Here is a 16,529-nt window from a genome sequence, read left to right as displayed (position 1 = left end):
CCGATGCCAGTATTAGAATAAAAAAAAATAATTTTTTAGATTTTATAAGATAGAATAAAAAAATATAATATATTCACAGCTAAAAAATATTATATATTCCCGCAAAAATATTAGGTTTTGCGGGAATCCGTTGCCCGTTAAAATTAGAATCACATACAGTTGATGTAGAGTCTGGTAGTAGAGAATAGCGTGATTGATAGAACACATGGACACAGACTAGAACTAACACATTGTCTGATCTAGTTATTAGCTGTAATGGAACTGAAACCGTAAAAGAAAGGAGGTAAAGCCAATTGATCAAAATGATAACAATTGAGTGATTCATGTTGCTTTAGAGTAATGCACTACAGAACCGAGGGAAAGCAAGAAGATCTAAAAGCACAAACAAGAAGAATCTTTCATGATCATGAAAGGTGTTATTACCGGCCACCATGCAGGACCTTTAACAAACAAAAGTTTGTCCACTCATTCTTATAGCTTTATTTTGTACCTTCACACCACTGGAACTTTGTTTACAAAGTTCAAATCATTTCATTTCATTGGTAATAATTCAAAAGAGGTTTTACAGAAGCTATTCATCTGCATTTCAACTATACGTTTTGTGCTTGGTTTCAAAATGGCCGAAGCAATTGTGTCAAATGTTGTCGGAAGGGCTCACTGATTTGTCTGAGAAGTCAAGTACTGGCATGGGGTGCAAGATGAAATTCAAGAACTGGTGACACAACTCAAGCGGTATGAGGACATTTTTACCAGATGCTGATTCAGTTACATGATCAATATCCGTATTCTGCTTGCAGATGCACGGGAGCTTCCTATGATGCTAAAATGTCGTTCGAACTTATTCTTGTCCAAGCTTTATCATCCCCTGGAAAAATAATGCAGTGGATGAACACAAGGACGTTTTCAAGAAAGCTCAAAAGATGTTAAAAGAAAGATGTCTCTTCTCTTAATCGCTTTCGTGATTGTAATATCAAATCAACATTAGAATCCCCTGAATCATCAAATTCATCTCATGGACAACCAGGAATGCTAAAGCGATTTCACAACTTTCACTACTGTTGAAACCAGAGATATTTGGTGGATTTCAGGCCGATGTTGATCATTGGTTGGATATCTGGTGGATGAAAGTGATGACTCTTACCCGCTCATCTCAATTTGTGGAATGCACTACAAGAAAACAAGGCTAAATACAACTGCATAAATACAACGGGATTAAATACAACCATATCTGTTGAATTTAAGATGCGCGGCTAAATTCCAACCGAAATCAGTCATATTTAAAACGGTTGTATTTAGCGGTTGAATTTAGAAACAAATACAACCGACTAAATACAACCGAATTAAGTACAACAGAAACGGTTGAATTTAGCCGCTACTTAATTCAACCGAATTCGGTCTATTTTTTGCCCCGCCTCAATACAACCGGATAATTACAACCGACACCTATACAACTCTAAAGGTTGTATTTAGCCGCCCCTCCTAAATGCAACCGGCCTAAATACAACTGTTTATAAATGACTGATTTGGTTGAATTTAGCCACACCAAAAAAAGTGGAGGGAACTTTCCCGCCAAAGAAATTTAGCTAGAAAAATGAAGCCAAATATCAGCTAAAAATTTTAAAAATAATTTTTTAAAAATAATTTTTAAAAAAAAAAATCAGAAAAAATAAAATTATTATTTATAATATTGCTAAAATACGTAAATAAAGAGTAATAATATATTCATTCTAGATCTTTGTAAATAACTTTTTATTATTTTTACATATATTTAACTATTTTCAATTATTTTCGCTAGTACTTCTTAGAAATGTCAAGATCAATATATTTTAGTAATATGATATTTTAGAAAAAATAAATGTATTTTGTTTCCTATTTTAACAGTAAACTATTAGTCTCTACTAGAGTAGTCCATACTGATGTTTCGATTTTTTAAAAATATATGAATGATCCAACCTTAAGGATGTCGGTATCAATATATTTTAGTGACATGATAAATTTTTTGGAAAAATAAATATATTTGGTTTACTATTTTAACAGTTAACTAGTAGTTGCTATTAAAAAGGCAAAAAAAAATATATTTATTTTTTCTAAAATTTTTGTCATATCACTAAAATATACAGATCTTGACATACGTACGGTTGGATCATTCAAAAAAATGTTTTTAAAAATTCGAAACATAAATATGGGATTAAACACTAGTTAGAAATACTGGTCAAACTACCATTTGGACTATTAAAAAGGCAAAACCAAAAAATTTATTTTTTTCTAAAATTTTGTCATATCACTAAAATATACAGATCTTGACATCCGTATGGTTGGTCATTCAAAATATTTAAAAAAATCAAAACATCATATGGGATAAACACTAGTAAGAAGTAATGGTCAAATTACCATTTGACTATTAAAAAGGCAAACCAGATCTATTATTTTTTTCTAATTTTTTTTGTCATCACTAAAATATACAGATCTTCACATCCGTAGGTTTGGATCATTCAAAAATATGTTTTTAAAAATTCGAAACATAACTATGGATTAAACACTAGTAGAAGTACTGGTCAAACTACTAGTTGACTATTAAAAAGGCAAACCAAATATATTTATTTTTTCTAAAATTTTTGTCATATCACTAAAATATACACTCCTGACATCCGTATGGTTTGATCATTCAAAAATATTTAAAAAAATCAAAACATCAATATGGGAATTAAACACTAGTAAGAGTATGGTCAAACTACCATTTGACTATTAAAAAGGCAAAACCGGATATATTTATTTTTTTTCTAATTTTTTGTCATATCACTAAAATATACAGATCTTGACATCCGTCGTTTCTTGTTGGATCATTCAAAAATATGTTTTAAAAATTCGAAACATAAATATGGGATTAAACACTAGTTAGAAGTACTCGTCAAACTACTAGTTGACTATTAAAAAGGCAAACCAAATATATTTATTTTTTTCTAAAATTTTTGTCATATCACTAAAATATACAGATCTTGACATCCGTACGGTTGAATCATTCAAAAATATTTTTAAAAAAATCAAAACATCAATATGGGATTAAACACTAGTAAGAAGTAATGGTCAAATTACCATTTGACTATTAAAAAGGCAAACCAAATATATTTATTTTTTTCTAAATTTTTTGTCATATCACCTAAATATACAGATCTTGACATCCGTACGGTTGGATCATTCAAAATTTTTTTAAAAAAATCAAAACATCAATATGGGATTAAACACTAGTAAGAAGTAATGGTCAAACTGCCATGTGACTATTAAAAAGGCAAACCAAATATATTTATTTTTTTCTAAAATTTTTGTCATATCACTAAAATATACAGATCTTGACATCCGTACGGTTGGATCATTCAAAAAATGATCAATAAAACTATATTATTATTAACCAAAAATTAACTTTTAACTAACATAATAATTATTATTTAAAACACACAAAAAATGATCAATAAAACTATATTATTCAATCAGTACTATTATCTTTTTTAGTAATAACCTCTCTAAAATAATATTTTTCTTAAAGTTCCAACATAATAGAAATATTATATTTTTATTCTCAAAAACTATAAAATCGCTATAATAATATTTTTAAAAAATTATGAACATATACGTGTATTAATATAATCATCACGAAGTCATATATAAAAAGATAGAAATAAAAAAATTAATGAACAAATTTAAAAAATTCAATTCAAGATATTTTAGTTTAAAAAATTATATAATATTAAAAAAGATTTATGCATCCGTACATAGCACGAGTTTTAAGCTAGTAATAATAATAGATTGACACTCCTAAATTTAACCGGATGCGGTTGTATTTAGAGCCATGTCAGCAATCCGTGTGAATTATATCTAACGTACCAAAATCAGTTAGTATCATAACAATCCAATGGTTGGAGTTACTTTTTATAATAAATATTTATAAATCAAAACAAAACCAAATTATATATATAAAAAATTTAACCCTGACCCCCCTATCCCTCACCCCTATCCCTCACGCACTACTCCCTCCCCCTCCCCTGTTTCCGGCAGTCTAGTTTTCTGTCTTTTGCACCAGTTATTAGTAAATAATAATGGAAGGAGTTCAAGAAGATAATACATGTAGCATGCAATGTACAGAATATACATACAAAAACAATAGCCCTGCTGGTGGTATATGTGTTTTGCTGGCAAGAAAGACTAGGAAAATTAGCAGTTTCTTCTCCTTTTCCTGTTTCCAACACTACTGTTAGCTTTCATTCTTCTCCTTCATCTTCTCCTTTTCGTCCTCCTTTTACATCCAGCAAAAAATCAAGAATCACATTTCTCACAGCCAAGAACAAAAATGACCCACCTTCCTCTTCCACCTTTTCTACCTCCAAAAACATCATTTTTAACCGCAGTAAATCCTCAGTCATTCATCGGGTTTGTGCAGCAAATTTTACAGATTCTGAGAATACTGAAGATTTAAACACACCCCAGAAATCAAGATTTTGGAAATACATTCATTTTTCTCGGCGGCATAAACACAAACAGTTGGTGTGTACGATAAGAGAATGTACAGCTTCTCTTTGTAATTTGAGTCTAATTTGTTTCTCGCCGGAATCTGATATTTTTCCGGCGAGATTTTTTAAAAAAATCTGGTGCTCGTTAATTCGACCGCATTCGGTCGAATTTAGAACAATACTTTTAACCATATACGGTTGAATTTATAGTTTAGGCGGATTTTTTAAATTTTTTTCAAAAATTCAAATTTTTGGGCGGGATTTTCAAATTTTAGGTAAAAAAATAAATTCGACCGCTTTCGGTCGAATTTAAGCGGTTGTATTTAGCCGCTCTTATACTAAATACGACCGATTTACTAAATATGACTCGAGCATTTTCGACCGGTCCCAAAAACGGTTGTATTTAGTTAAATACAACCGAATCCGGTTGTATTTAACTAAATACAACCGTTTTTTGGGCGGTTGTATTTAGGCGTTTTTTTTGTAGTGATGGGAGGTCTGGGTAAGACAACTCTGGCTGAAAAAATATACAATCATTCCACCATCAAGACTCACTTTGCTGGTTTAGCTTGGGTTTCCATTTCACAAAAGTGGCAAAGGAGACAAATTTTGCAGCGAATACTTATAGGTCTCGTATATGAGATGAAAGAGGAAATATTTACTTGGGACGAAGGCAAGCTAGTGGAGAATCTGCTACAAATCCAGCAAAAGAAGAAATGTTTGATAGTACTTGATGACATTTGGTCAAATGATGCTTGGGATTCTATAAAGGCGGCTTTCACTGCTGAAAAATCTTTAAGCAAATTAATGCTTACAACTCGTAATGTTGATGTTGCTCGGCATGCAAATCCAAAAGGATTCATTCACCAACCAGAATGTCTAAGCCCAGATCAAAGTTGGGAGCTACTTCAGTTGAAAGCGCTTCCTACAAGAGGAGGTTATCTAGGTACATATGTAATTTACACGCATTCATTATGTTCCTTTCATATGTTAAGTAAACTAAGAATTGGAAATCCAATAAAATACTCTAAAAATTCTAGGAATATTGACAATAAATGTAGTATAAACCAATTTTAGAACTTACAAAAATCAGTTGCAGAAGAATATGTGCATAGTGTCAACATTATCTTTCTTGCCTATTTCCTAACTGTTTCATTTTAACCTTAATTAATAGGCCCAATCTTCAATATGTGTAGCTTATACAGCTATTTTCTTTTCCTTTTTTTGTCTGTTACAGACATTGCTAGAGATTTATAAAAAGATGGAAAAATGGGAAGAGAAATGGTTAGAAATTGTGGCGGTCTTCCACTAGCTATAATGATCTTTGGGGGGAATTCTCGTAACAAAACCGACCTTTGATGAGTGGAAGAAGGTGTACGATGATAGTATATCATCTCTAAAAGAAGGGAAGGGGTTTGGAAAAAACCAACAAGAACAACTGTTTGACAATTTAATTCGGAGTTACAACGTTTTTGCCCCCTCAACTGAAACCATGCTTTTTATATTTGAGTAAATTTATGGAAGATGAATGGATAGATGCAGAAAGTTTATATCAGTTATGGATTGCTGAGGGAATAGTTACTATCAAGTGACAAAAAGGAAAGGAGAGACAATGATGCAAGTCGCTGAATCTTACATGGAGAACTGGTCCATAGGAGTATGGTTCAAGTGAGATTTAATGATTTGGATCATCGCTTACGAAATTCAAAAGTTGTTCTCTGCATGACCTTATGAGAGACCTATCATTATTCCAGGCAAAAGGAGAAGATTTTTTCGAAGCAATGATATTGGGGAAGGAAACGACTTGAATCTCAATCATTATGATGTCTCTCGGGTTGCTAAAACTAGACAGCTTGTATTTTATGACAAAAGAGTCGTAGAAGCTAATTCTTACTTTACCGGGAAACCAAATCACCAACAATACCGATCAATTTTATTTCGAAATGTGGATCGTGAAGATGAAAGTCAGCAACTACGATTGGGACTGTATTTGGCCAATTTTAAGTTACTAAGAGTTTTGTCTCTTGAAAATGTAACGCATAGTAGACGATCCGTTTTAGGTACCTTTTCTGGTACAAATATTGGAAGAGTATTAGGCAGCCTTGTTTACTTGCGCTATCTCAGCCTAAGGGGTTCTAATTTGAAAACTTTTCCATGGATACATAACTTGGTGCTGCTACAGACTCTCAACCTAAATGTGCCGGATGATATTTTTAAGTCACCGGCGTCAAGTAATGTTTTGGGCAAGTTGGCATTTTTGCGTCATTTGTATTTACTTCCTTGGGTCTCTCTCAAATCAGTGAAGAAAACCAAATTAAGGTTTAATGGGCTGAGCAAATTAGAGACACTCGAAAATTTCAATACTGAGTGGTGTGAGGTTAAGGATCTGCCAAAATTATCCGGTCTTCGAAAATTTCAATACTGAGTGGTCTATTGATTATTGTCCAATGTTGGAGGAGCTTCCAGAAGAACTCATATTTCTCAATTATCTTCGAGAACTAATATTGGAGGGGCTGTCTTCACAATTGTAAATGCTATGGCATGTAGGAATATTTGAAGTTTGACGACACGCATAACAAAGATTGAATGATGTATTCGACATTTTTAATCATCAGAAATATATCGAGGTAATTTCTTAGTTTTAGGAAAAAGCAAATTAAGAAAACCAATTATGTTTACTTTGCAGATGACTAGCCGGTAGTATTTGTAGAGGTTGATTGAATAGATGCATAACTGAGAAAACATAGCTGTAAAAACCTAGTCTATAACAAATGCAATGACTGGGATGCAACTTGGTTTAGTTTAGTCTACAACATAGCGCTGGTACACTTAACTATTGTGTTAACCTATGTACGCATATCTCATCCACATGTTCCAACAGAGCTTAGGCCTACTGAAATATGAAATTGCAGATAAATAATTGCACGAATTGCACGAATCTGTAATTATTATAATTTTAGTGTTAACTACATTTAATGGTTTATAACCAACTATAAAACAGTCCCAGATCAAAGACTAGATGACTGCCACAATGATCTGAAGTTCTTTAAAAATAAACTTTGCATCAGATTTCTTCACTAAGAATAAAACTACCCTCGTATATAACGTCACCGAATTATATTAGATTCTTATATCTAGGAAGTTATCCTAAAGAACTTCTATAATAGAAAAGTGGTCGTTTCAGGTTGGTCCATCAGAAGCAGCCTAAATACGAAACACAAGTAGCAGACTGAAAAACACACAAAAAGTCCAAAATTTCTGAGTAGAAGAATTAGTTACTGCTTACCTATCCAAAACTTTCCAACTGACTACTCCTGTTTCCCGTTCTTCTTGTTTGATAAGTATAGATTTTCCTTCATTTTTCTTTGTCTGGTTTGCATCCTGAGGAACCTCGTTTGTTTCACCATTTACAATAGGTTTTGAAATTTTATTATCGATGTTCAAGCCTTCTTCATTATCTTCCACATATTCTTCCAGCTTCCCTGCATTTTCCATTAGCTTCTGGAACAGTTGTCCATTGTTTGACAGTTCCTCAAAAGTTCCTTCCTCTTTCACCTTTCCTTCATGCACTAGAATGACTCTGTCTACTTGTGAAAGAAAATGTAGTTGGTTTGTCACAAGAACTCTTGTTTGCCCTCTTAGTTCTTCCTTAATACATTTTTCAAAACCTGGAGATGCAACAGCAGTTGTATCGAAATATCAACAGCGACTACAATTATAATAGCCCAATGTTGTAAACCATGAAAAAATTGTTGAGGCATGTAGCCCATGTAGTGTACACAGAAGTGTAAATTTACCCCTTAGCTATGCTCAGCGTCGTTCTAGTTTCTACAGAGTAGGAAAACAGAAAACCATAACCTAGCACCACTTAACTCATTATTGTTATTAAAAGTAAAGCTACCTGTCGAGCCACATGGGCATCCAGAGCACTTAAAGTAATGATATAAGATACATTTTCCTGAATATTGTATTCACCTGTTGATATAAGCTAGTGAATTGTTTTGTCAGTGACATGTTATGTTAGCTAGGGGTGAGCGTGGTGCGGGCGGTGCGGTTTTTTCCTAAACCGCAAACCAAACCGTACATGCGGTTTGATCAAATTTCCAAACCGCAACCGCACCGCGTAACCTCAAAAACCGTATAAACCACCACCACAAAAAGCGGTGCGGTGTGGTGCGGTGTGGTGCGGTTCACTGCGGTTTATTACATTACAAGTTCGAAAATTTTAAATAAATACAAAACTTAAATTAATTAAATTTCCGAATAATATAACAAAGTCGCCAATATTCTTCAATAATACAAATTAGAAATTTCACACTGTAAAGTTTAACGTAGAAACTTGGCTCGGCAATTAAATGATTTATCTCTTAAATATGTGGATTTGTACCATGTGTCTCATTATTTTTGAAGAAACACAAATAGGATGGTCACCACGCAACAAATCTTGCAGAATCAAGATGATCACTAAGTAAGCACTCCTAGTATGTAAATGGAATCAAACTTAATAAATGGAATCATGAAATATAACTATTATATATATATATATTAAATATTGCGGTGCGGTGCGGTTTGAACCGCATTTCACCAATATAAAACCACAACCCGCACCGCACCGTACCGCACAGTTTATTAAAAATTCAACCGCAACCGCACCACGAAAATTAAAAACGCGTTTTGCGGTGCGGATTGGTGCGGTGCAGACGGTTTTTGCGGTTTGTACGGTTTTCTGCTCACCCCTAATGTTAGCCCAGAAAGTAATGAGATATATGTAGAACAAGGAAACACACAACCAAACCTGTGTTATTATATTTAGAAGCATAAATAATGGAAAGCGCAGGACTGCGAACAACGAAAGTGATGTAAATGCCTTTGTCGGTGTTAAGTCTCCTCCAAGTAAAGAAAACAATCCAAATGATACCACAATGACGATAATGGGAATACTGTTAAGCATAACCCTGTTGCACTGAAAGACAAGAATAAAGAGTATCATAATTATGATCAAACTAAAGGAATATAACAATTGCAAAGTAATTATTAAATCTGGACATAGAACATGATAAGCTTACAATATTACTATATTACTAAGACTATAATTTTAGGAGATGAGCTCTTTACTTTAATTTGCCAACCTCCTTTAATGAGGTTGTTGTCCTCTATTTATATCAAGTCCCAACTGGGCTTTATCTTACAAATTGGGCCTTCTTGGGCTTTACATTATGTTCCATAATTATACTAACTAGGACTCTTTTGGGCCGTCTTGTCTTGGTCCAACATTTGTCCTCCTCCCAGTTCAAGCAACTATCTTTAGATTTGCGCTTTTATTTCGGGACCTGAGAGTTAGTAAAATGAGCAAAGCGTGGTAAAAAGAATAAAATAATGAGAGGATTAAATGTTAGTAAAATAAAAATAAAAAGACAAGGGTATTGAGATAGGAGTGAATGTGTTGTGCATATTGTTGTACTTTAACTTTACTTCTTTTCTTCTTCTTCTTTTTCCTCCTTTTTTTCCTTCTTTTTTTTTGAACGTATAAGTATTTTGGTTTTTATTTTCTGGTGACTATTGATTGGACATTGTAGCATTGGACTGTTCGGCTTCTGTTTCACTTAACAAAAGCGTAGCGGCTGGCCGGATTATTCTTATTCCACCTCAAATTCTCGACTTCTGCAGTAACCGCATGTAAGTCATCTTCCACCTTCTATATTGCCTTTTGTTGTTTTCTCTTTTACATCTTGCTTCTCTTGATTTAGTTTATTCGATTTCAATCATTTAATGGATCAATCTAGTTCGTCATCTATCCGTACCATTTCTGGTCGAGATCCCGGTAAGCGACCCCTCGAGGAGGGTGATCAAGAGTCCTTCCTAAATTTGAATAGTCTGGAGATTCTTGACTTAGAGCAGTGTGGGTCCTTCGATTTTATGAAAGAGGACGAGTTCTTGAGGAATTTCCCTATTTGGCCTCTTCCCTCGCCTCCCCCGAGTCCTGGGACCTTAAAAAAGAGACGACAGGTTGTTGAAGATTGTCTTCGGTTAGGTAGGGAAGAGTTCGAGGGAAGAACAAGTTTAAACTATCTGAGTCATTATATTACAAAGGATCCTCCAGTTAACAAGATAAAGTCGTATGTGGATTTGTCGAATGGGTATCGATACCGAGTACCGACACTGATGAATGGGTGTGGATGATGCCGGAATTTGGGATGCACGGGATACCGATGATATTTTTCCACTTTGGGCTTCGGTTGCCTATGCATCCTTTTTTCTTGGCGATGTTCGAGGCTATTGGATGTGGGGTTAGTCAGTCGAAGCCCAACTCCATTGCCCAGCTTAGTGGATTCGTCGCTCTTTGTTGTGATAGGAATAGAACTCCTTCTTTTAAACTTTTCTTTTTGATATATGCAGTTAGGTATCACGACGGACATGTTTATTTTGACTGTCCTTATAAGAGGGTTAAAATTGTCAGTGTTCGATCTTCCAATTCTGGGTACCATGCTAGGTGGCTGTATTTCGGGGGGCCTGATTTAGAGTTTGTGAAACCGTGTGGTAAAGTGAGCCAGCTTACTATCGATTACTTAAATAACCTCGAGAAGTACGATGTGAGGTATCTGAATGAGTTTCATGGGTTGAGGTCGATGTACACACATCTTTAGTTAAACGAGCCCGATTTTTTGGAAATGCATGATTGTAAGAGGGGATTTTCAATCGATTAATTACTTTTTCATATATATTTTTTATTTACTGCTTGTCTCCCCCTTTTTTTTGTATTACGCGTTGATTCTTTTCCTTCTTTTGTTTTGTTTTAGTGGCTGGAGCTTCTTTGCAGAAGGTTTTGGACAACGGGATTAGGAAGGAGATGGATAAGGCTATGATGTTGCTCATTCAGCGTTCATCGAGGAAGAATACTGATGGAGTGTGTGCTGGCACTTCTAGGGTCGGGGCTTCTGGGGCTGGGCACTCTGTGTCCATCGAGTTGTTAGATGATCAGGGAACAAAGTTGTGGAGGCTCCTGAGAAGGTTGTGACTGATGCTGATCTGGGGGATTTGAATCCTCGGAAGAGAGGGCGTTGTGAGGTTGATGATGTTCATTTAGGAGGAGGAGATTTTGCCGAGCCAGCTTTGGGAGGTAGTGGAGTGAATAAGACCATCACCTTGGTCAATAGTAGGGTTCTTATGTCCAACACTGGCGAGCCTCGATCCAAGAAGGAGCTTGTGAGGGTCGAGATTCAACCCAACGAGCGTTGGACCGGAGGGACAACAGTGTCGCTGAGGGCTTTTAATCATTTTCATCTTCCCCAAGACGCGATTGCCTTCGATGGCCGGCGTCGAGATGACCTTGCTGACAGGTGTAAGAGTCGAGCCGGGAGGGTATGTGAATTTTGTTTTCATGTATTGTTGTCTTCTTTTTTATTATATATTTTTTTACTTTGTATTTGTGGTTTGCGACAGTTCCTCGCAGATTTTATGCATATCGTGGAAGAATTTCGTGCCGATGGTAATGATGTGGCTTACAAGAGACTGGAAGCGGAAGTGAGTGCTCTTAGGGTTGAGAGGAAAAAGCTTATGATGAGTTATTCAGAATTGGAGAAGAGATCTACGGAGTTGGTTACTGCGAATACCGCGTTGACCAAGAAGGTGGGAGAATGGAGGTTTCGGGGCAGTCGAGGGATGCGAATGTGTCGGAGCTCGAGAGGAAGCTTCAAGAAGCTGAGACAGAGCGCGATGACCTAAGAAGTAAGTGTGAAGGCTGGGAGCGCCATGTCGACGGCATGAATGCATCGTACAAACTGATTGTCGATGAGAATGTTGTTTTGAAGGCGGAAGTCCAAAAAGGGATCGAGGACATTGCTAACGCCCTGGGAGATGGTTATGGGCATTGTGTTGCTAGGATGCAGGGGGCGGGGGTGGACACCACGGGGCATTCGTTTGAGGATTACATTGCTGACCTCGCTGCTTTGCAGCCCGATGATCCGACCGATAAAAATTGAAGGCAGGGAATGCCCCGTAGATGATGTATGAATTTTGAATTTTGAGTTTCTGCTGTTGTAAGTCGATGTTTCTTGATTGATGCTATATTGTTAATCGTACTTTGAATGAGGCTTTGGTGGCCTTTAGACATTTTTATGATATTCAATTGTCTATTTGGTAATTTTTATGTTAGTCTACTAAAGTTTTCCATGTTAGGAATTTTAAATGTAAGGTTTTCGTACCACTTGGATTTCACTGGGATGCATTGTCTTTGGTTTGTTTTTGAGTCTGTTTGCGTAGTGCTTAATTGTTGTGTAAGAATGTTTTGAATGTGAAGGGATCGATTATTGCTCATCGTTCGGGAGTACATATATTATTTGTACTTGAAGTCTAATGGGATACATCCAACTTATGTTGTTATTTTGTTTTTTTTTGAAGCAGAGAATGAATTATGACGTTTTCGTAAAGTAATTTTGAAAGCTTTTATAACTTAAATTCCCTCGATGGGGATCTCATAACGACCCTCATTGCATCGAGGGTTGGTTTTTGGTAGGGCCCTGCGGCCTCGAAGTTTAATCATTACATAAAGAGTTAATCATTGGTAAAATTTCTTGAGGTGGATACCATTCTAGGCATTCTTAATTGGTTGATCATCGAGGTACGAGAGCTCGTAGGTTCCTGTGCTGACGACCTTCGACACTTTGTATGGGCCTTCCCATGTTGGTTTCAATTTTCCTGAGATTGTTGGCTGTGATGTGGCGGAATCTCGAAGGACGAGGTCTCCCACTTCGAATCGCTTATTTTTGACTTTCTTGTTGAAGTACCTTGTCGTCTCCTCCTGCTGTGCGATCATGCGAAGTCTAGATTCCTCTCTTGTTTCTTCAAGTAAGTCTTCGTAAAAGCATAATCCTTCGGCAGCGAAAGAAGGATCGAAAACCTCGATTCTTGGGGAAATCAGAATAATCTCGACAGGTAAAACGGCATCGACGCCGTACGCGAGACGGAAAAGAGTTTCTCCTGTTGCGCTTCGAGGTGTTGTTCTGTAGGACCACATCACATTATGGAGCTCATCAACCCAAAATCGGGGAATTTCTTCTATTCTTTTCTTTAATCCTTGCAAGATGGTTCTGTTCGTTACTTCTGCAAGGCCATTGGCCTGTGGGTATGCAACCGATGCTTTGATGTGTTGGATTTTTAAGTCGCTTAAGGCTTTTTCGAATTGTGCGCCTACAAATTGTGTCCCGTTATCCGAGACTAAAATCGTTGGAATTCCAAATTGAAACACCACATATTCCATAAAAAATTTAATCATCTATTTTTCTCTGATCTTGGAGAGAGGTTTTGCCTCGACCCATTTCGTCACGTAGTCGACTGCAAACACGATGTATTGGCATTGACCTTTAGACTTTGGGAAGGGCCCCACGATATCGATTCCCCATTGATAGAAAGGGCAAGGGGCGAGTATCGACTTAAGCTCTGTTGTGGGTCGATGACTCACGTTCCCATGTCGTTGGCATGCATGATATTTGCGGATGTAACTTTCACAATCTTTCCGAAGTGTGGGCCAATACATCCCCTGTCTCATGATTTTAAGAGCTAGGTTCTTTTCCCCGAGATGTTTGCCACATATTCCCGTGTGAACCTCGAGGATTGCTTGATCGGCCTCTTCTGGGCTTAAACATCGGAAAAGTGGTTCGGTTAAAGCACGTTGATACAACATTGAACCGATTGTGCAATAGTTCCTTGCCTTAAACATGATAGCGCGAGCTTCACTTTTTTCATGGGAAGTTTGTTTTCTAGGATGTACTCGAGGATAGGGCTTCGCCAGTCAGGATTACTATGAATGTTGTGGACCATCAATGTGTCGATAGCGGGGGATTTCAGGCTATCAATATATACTGGGTCGAGGTTCATTTTCAGATTGGACGAGGCTAACTTGGCGAGGGAATCAACCCACTGATTTTCTGTTCTATCAACATTGGAGAGTTTCCAGGAAGAGAATTTCTTGAGCAGCTCTTGTGTCATTGCAAGGTATTTAGCCATGTTTTCATTGTGAGTCTTAAACTCTCCGCTTATTTGCTTAACTACCAGCTGGGAATCGCCAAATATGTCGATGATATTACCTCGAGATCCGTTGCCAATTTTAATCCCGCAATTAATGCCTCGTATTCGGCCACGTTATTTGTCGCTTGGAATTCGAACTTAAGGGCTTGCTGGACTTTAAACCCTTCTGGGCTGATAAGAATTATCCCTGCACCACCAGAATTCGAGGTTGATGATCCGTCAACAGACAACAGCCACGGCCTTAGCTGGGCTTCCTCGGGATCCGACGCTTTGGCCTTGAATTGGAATTCTGCTACAAAATCTGAGAGGACCTGGGCCTTTATGGCTGTTCGTGGTTTATACTCGATGTAGAACTGACTTAATTCGATGGTCCATGCGGCGAGCCTTCCTGTCATATCGGGTTTGTGGAGGATTCTTTTAAGCGGCGCATTTGTTAACACATGAATTTCCCTTGCTTGGAAATAGTGTCGGAGTTTTCTGCTTGCAATAACTAAGGCGTACACGAGCTTTTCGACCTGAGGGTACCGAGTTTTAGCATCACGCAGTGAGTGACAAATGTAGTATACGGGAACCTCTCTTCCTTCGTCGAGTCGGACAAGGACGGCTGCAACTGTTTCGTCGGAACCCGATAGATAAATGCGTAGAGCTTCGCCTGGGATTGGCCTAGTAAGGATAGGAGGATTTGTTAAGAACGCTTTGAGTTCCGTGAAGCTGGATTTACACTCATCGTTTCATTCGAATGGTGATGATCTTGAAGATTTTTTTATGGTGGCGAAGAACGGGAGGCATCTTTTGGATGATTGTGGGATGAATCTTCGCAGGGCTGCTATGCATCCTGTTAGCTTTTGTAAGTCTTTGATGGATTTTCGATCATCCATTTCAAGGATGGCTTTTGTTTGTGCGGGGTCAGCTTCGATGCCTTGCTGTGTGACCAGAAATCCCAGAAACTTGCCAGATGTAAGCCCGAATGAGCATTTGTTAGAGTTGAGGCGCAAGTTAAGCTTCCGAGCATTTTCAAAGGTCTCACGAAGATCAAGTGAGTGGTTAACGGCGAGTTTGGACTTGTTTATCATGTCGTCGACATAGATTAACATGTTTTTCCCTATTTGTGAGCCAAAGATTGTGTCCATCATCTGTTGAAAAGTTGCGCCAGCATTAATCAGCCCGAAAGGCATGACCCGATATCCGAATACTCCTCTGTGAGTAATGAATGTCGTTTGCTCCCAGTCATGAGAATCCATTTTTATCTGATTGTACCCTGAAAAACGCATCCATAAAGGAAAGGAGTTCGTTTCCTGCTGTAGAGTCGATCAGCTGATCGATGTATGGGAGTGGGTAGAAATCTTTGGGGCATGCTCTGTTAACATCAGAATAGTCGACACACATTCGCCACTTTTCGTTGTGTTTCTTGACCAAAATGAAATTGGAGATCCATGTGGGGAACTGGACGGGCTCGATGTATCGATGTTTTCGTTCGACACGAGCATTTTACTGTGGTCGATGAGAACATGATTGTTGGTGGGCTATACCATGAAGAGAAAAGAACTCGGTGCATTTTGTATCCAGAAATTCCATTGCATTGTCTGATCGAATGGTTTTGATGGGTTTAGCGAAATGGGTTTGAACATAGTTATAAAAGGTTTGAAACACAGATAGAAAATCAGACTTGTATGCCAATAAGGTAATCCAAGTGTATCGACTATGATCATCCACTAGAGTGATAAAGTATCTAAAATTTCCTTTAGTGGGTACTTTATAGGGTCCCCAAATATCTAGATGAATAAGATCAAAGATATGAGAAGCATGGGGTTCACTCAAGTCAAAAGGCAGTTTGGTGAATTTAGCCACGGGGCAGGTAACACACAATATATCAGATTTGATAGGTTTTGGAATCTCGGGAATAAGATGAAGTTTAGTCATTGGCATGTGACCAAGTCGATGATGCCAAATGCTAGCAGGATCTCCATTATTTGCAAGACAGGCATTAGGTTTTTGTATATTAGA

The 16,529-nt window shown here is 37.1% G+C and overlaps 1 protein-coding gene and 1 pseudogene across 1 annotated transcript; one reads left to right on the top strand and one right to left on the bottom strand.

Annotated features, from left to right (window-relative positions):
• LOC141696621 (receptor-like cytoplasmic kinase 176) overlaps positions 1–4,415 on the bottom strand; it is a 20,870-nt pseudogene extending 16,455 nt beyond the window's left edge.
• Positions 4,416–4,991: 576 nt separating this feature from the next.
• On the top strand, positions 4,992–6,927 carry LOC141696620 (putative disease resistance protein RXW24L). Its single transcript, XM_074500738.1, has 2 exons — positions 4,992–5,448; positions 6,257–6,927. The coding sequence occupies exons 1-2, from the start codon at positions 4,992–4,994 to the stop codon at positions 6,925–6,927; spliced, it is 1,128 nt and encodes a 375-aa protein (XP_074356839.1).
• The last annotated feature ends 9,602 nt before the right edge of the window (positions 6,928–16,529 follow it).

Source organism: Apium graveolens, chromosome 11 (genome assembly GCF_009905375.1).
Source record: "Apium graveolens cultivar Ventura chromosome 11, ASM990537v1, whole genome shotgun sequence".
NCBI classification, from domain to species: domain Eukaryota; kingdom Viridiplantae; phylum Streptophyta; class Magnoliopsida; order Apiales; family Apiaceae; genus Apium; species Apium graveolens.
This window is presented reverse-complemented; position numbering and strand designations above follow the sequence as displayed.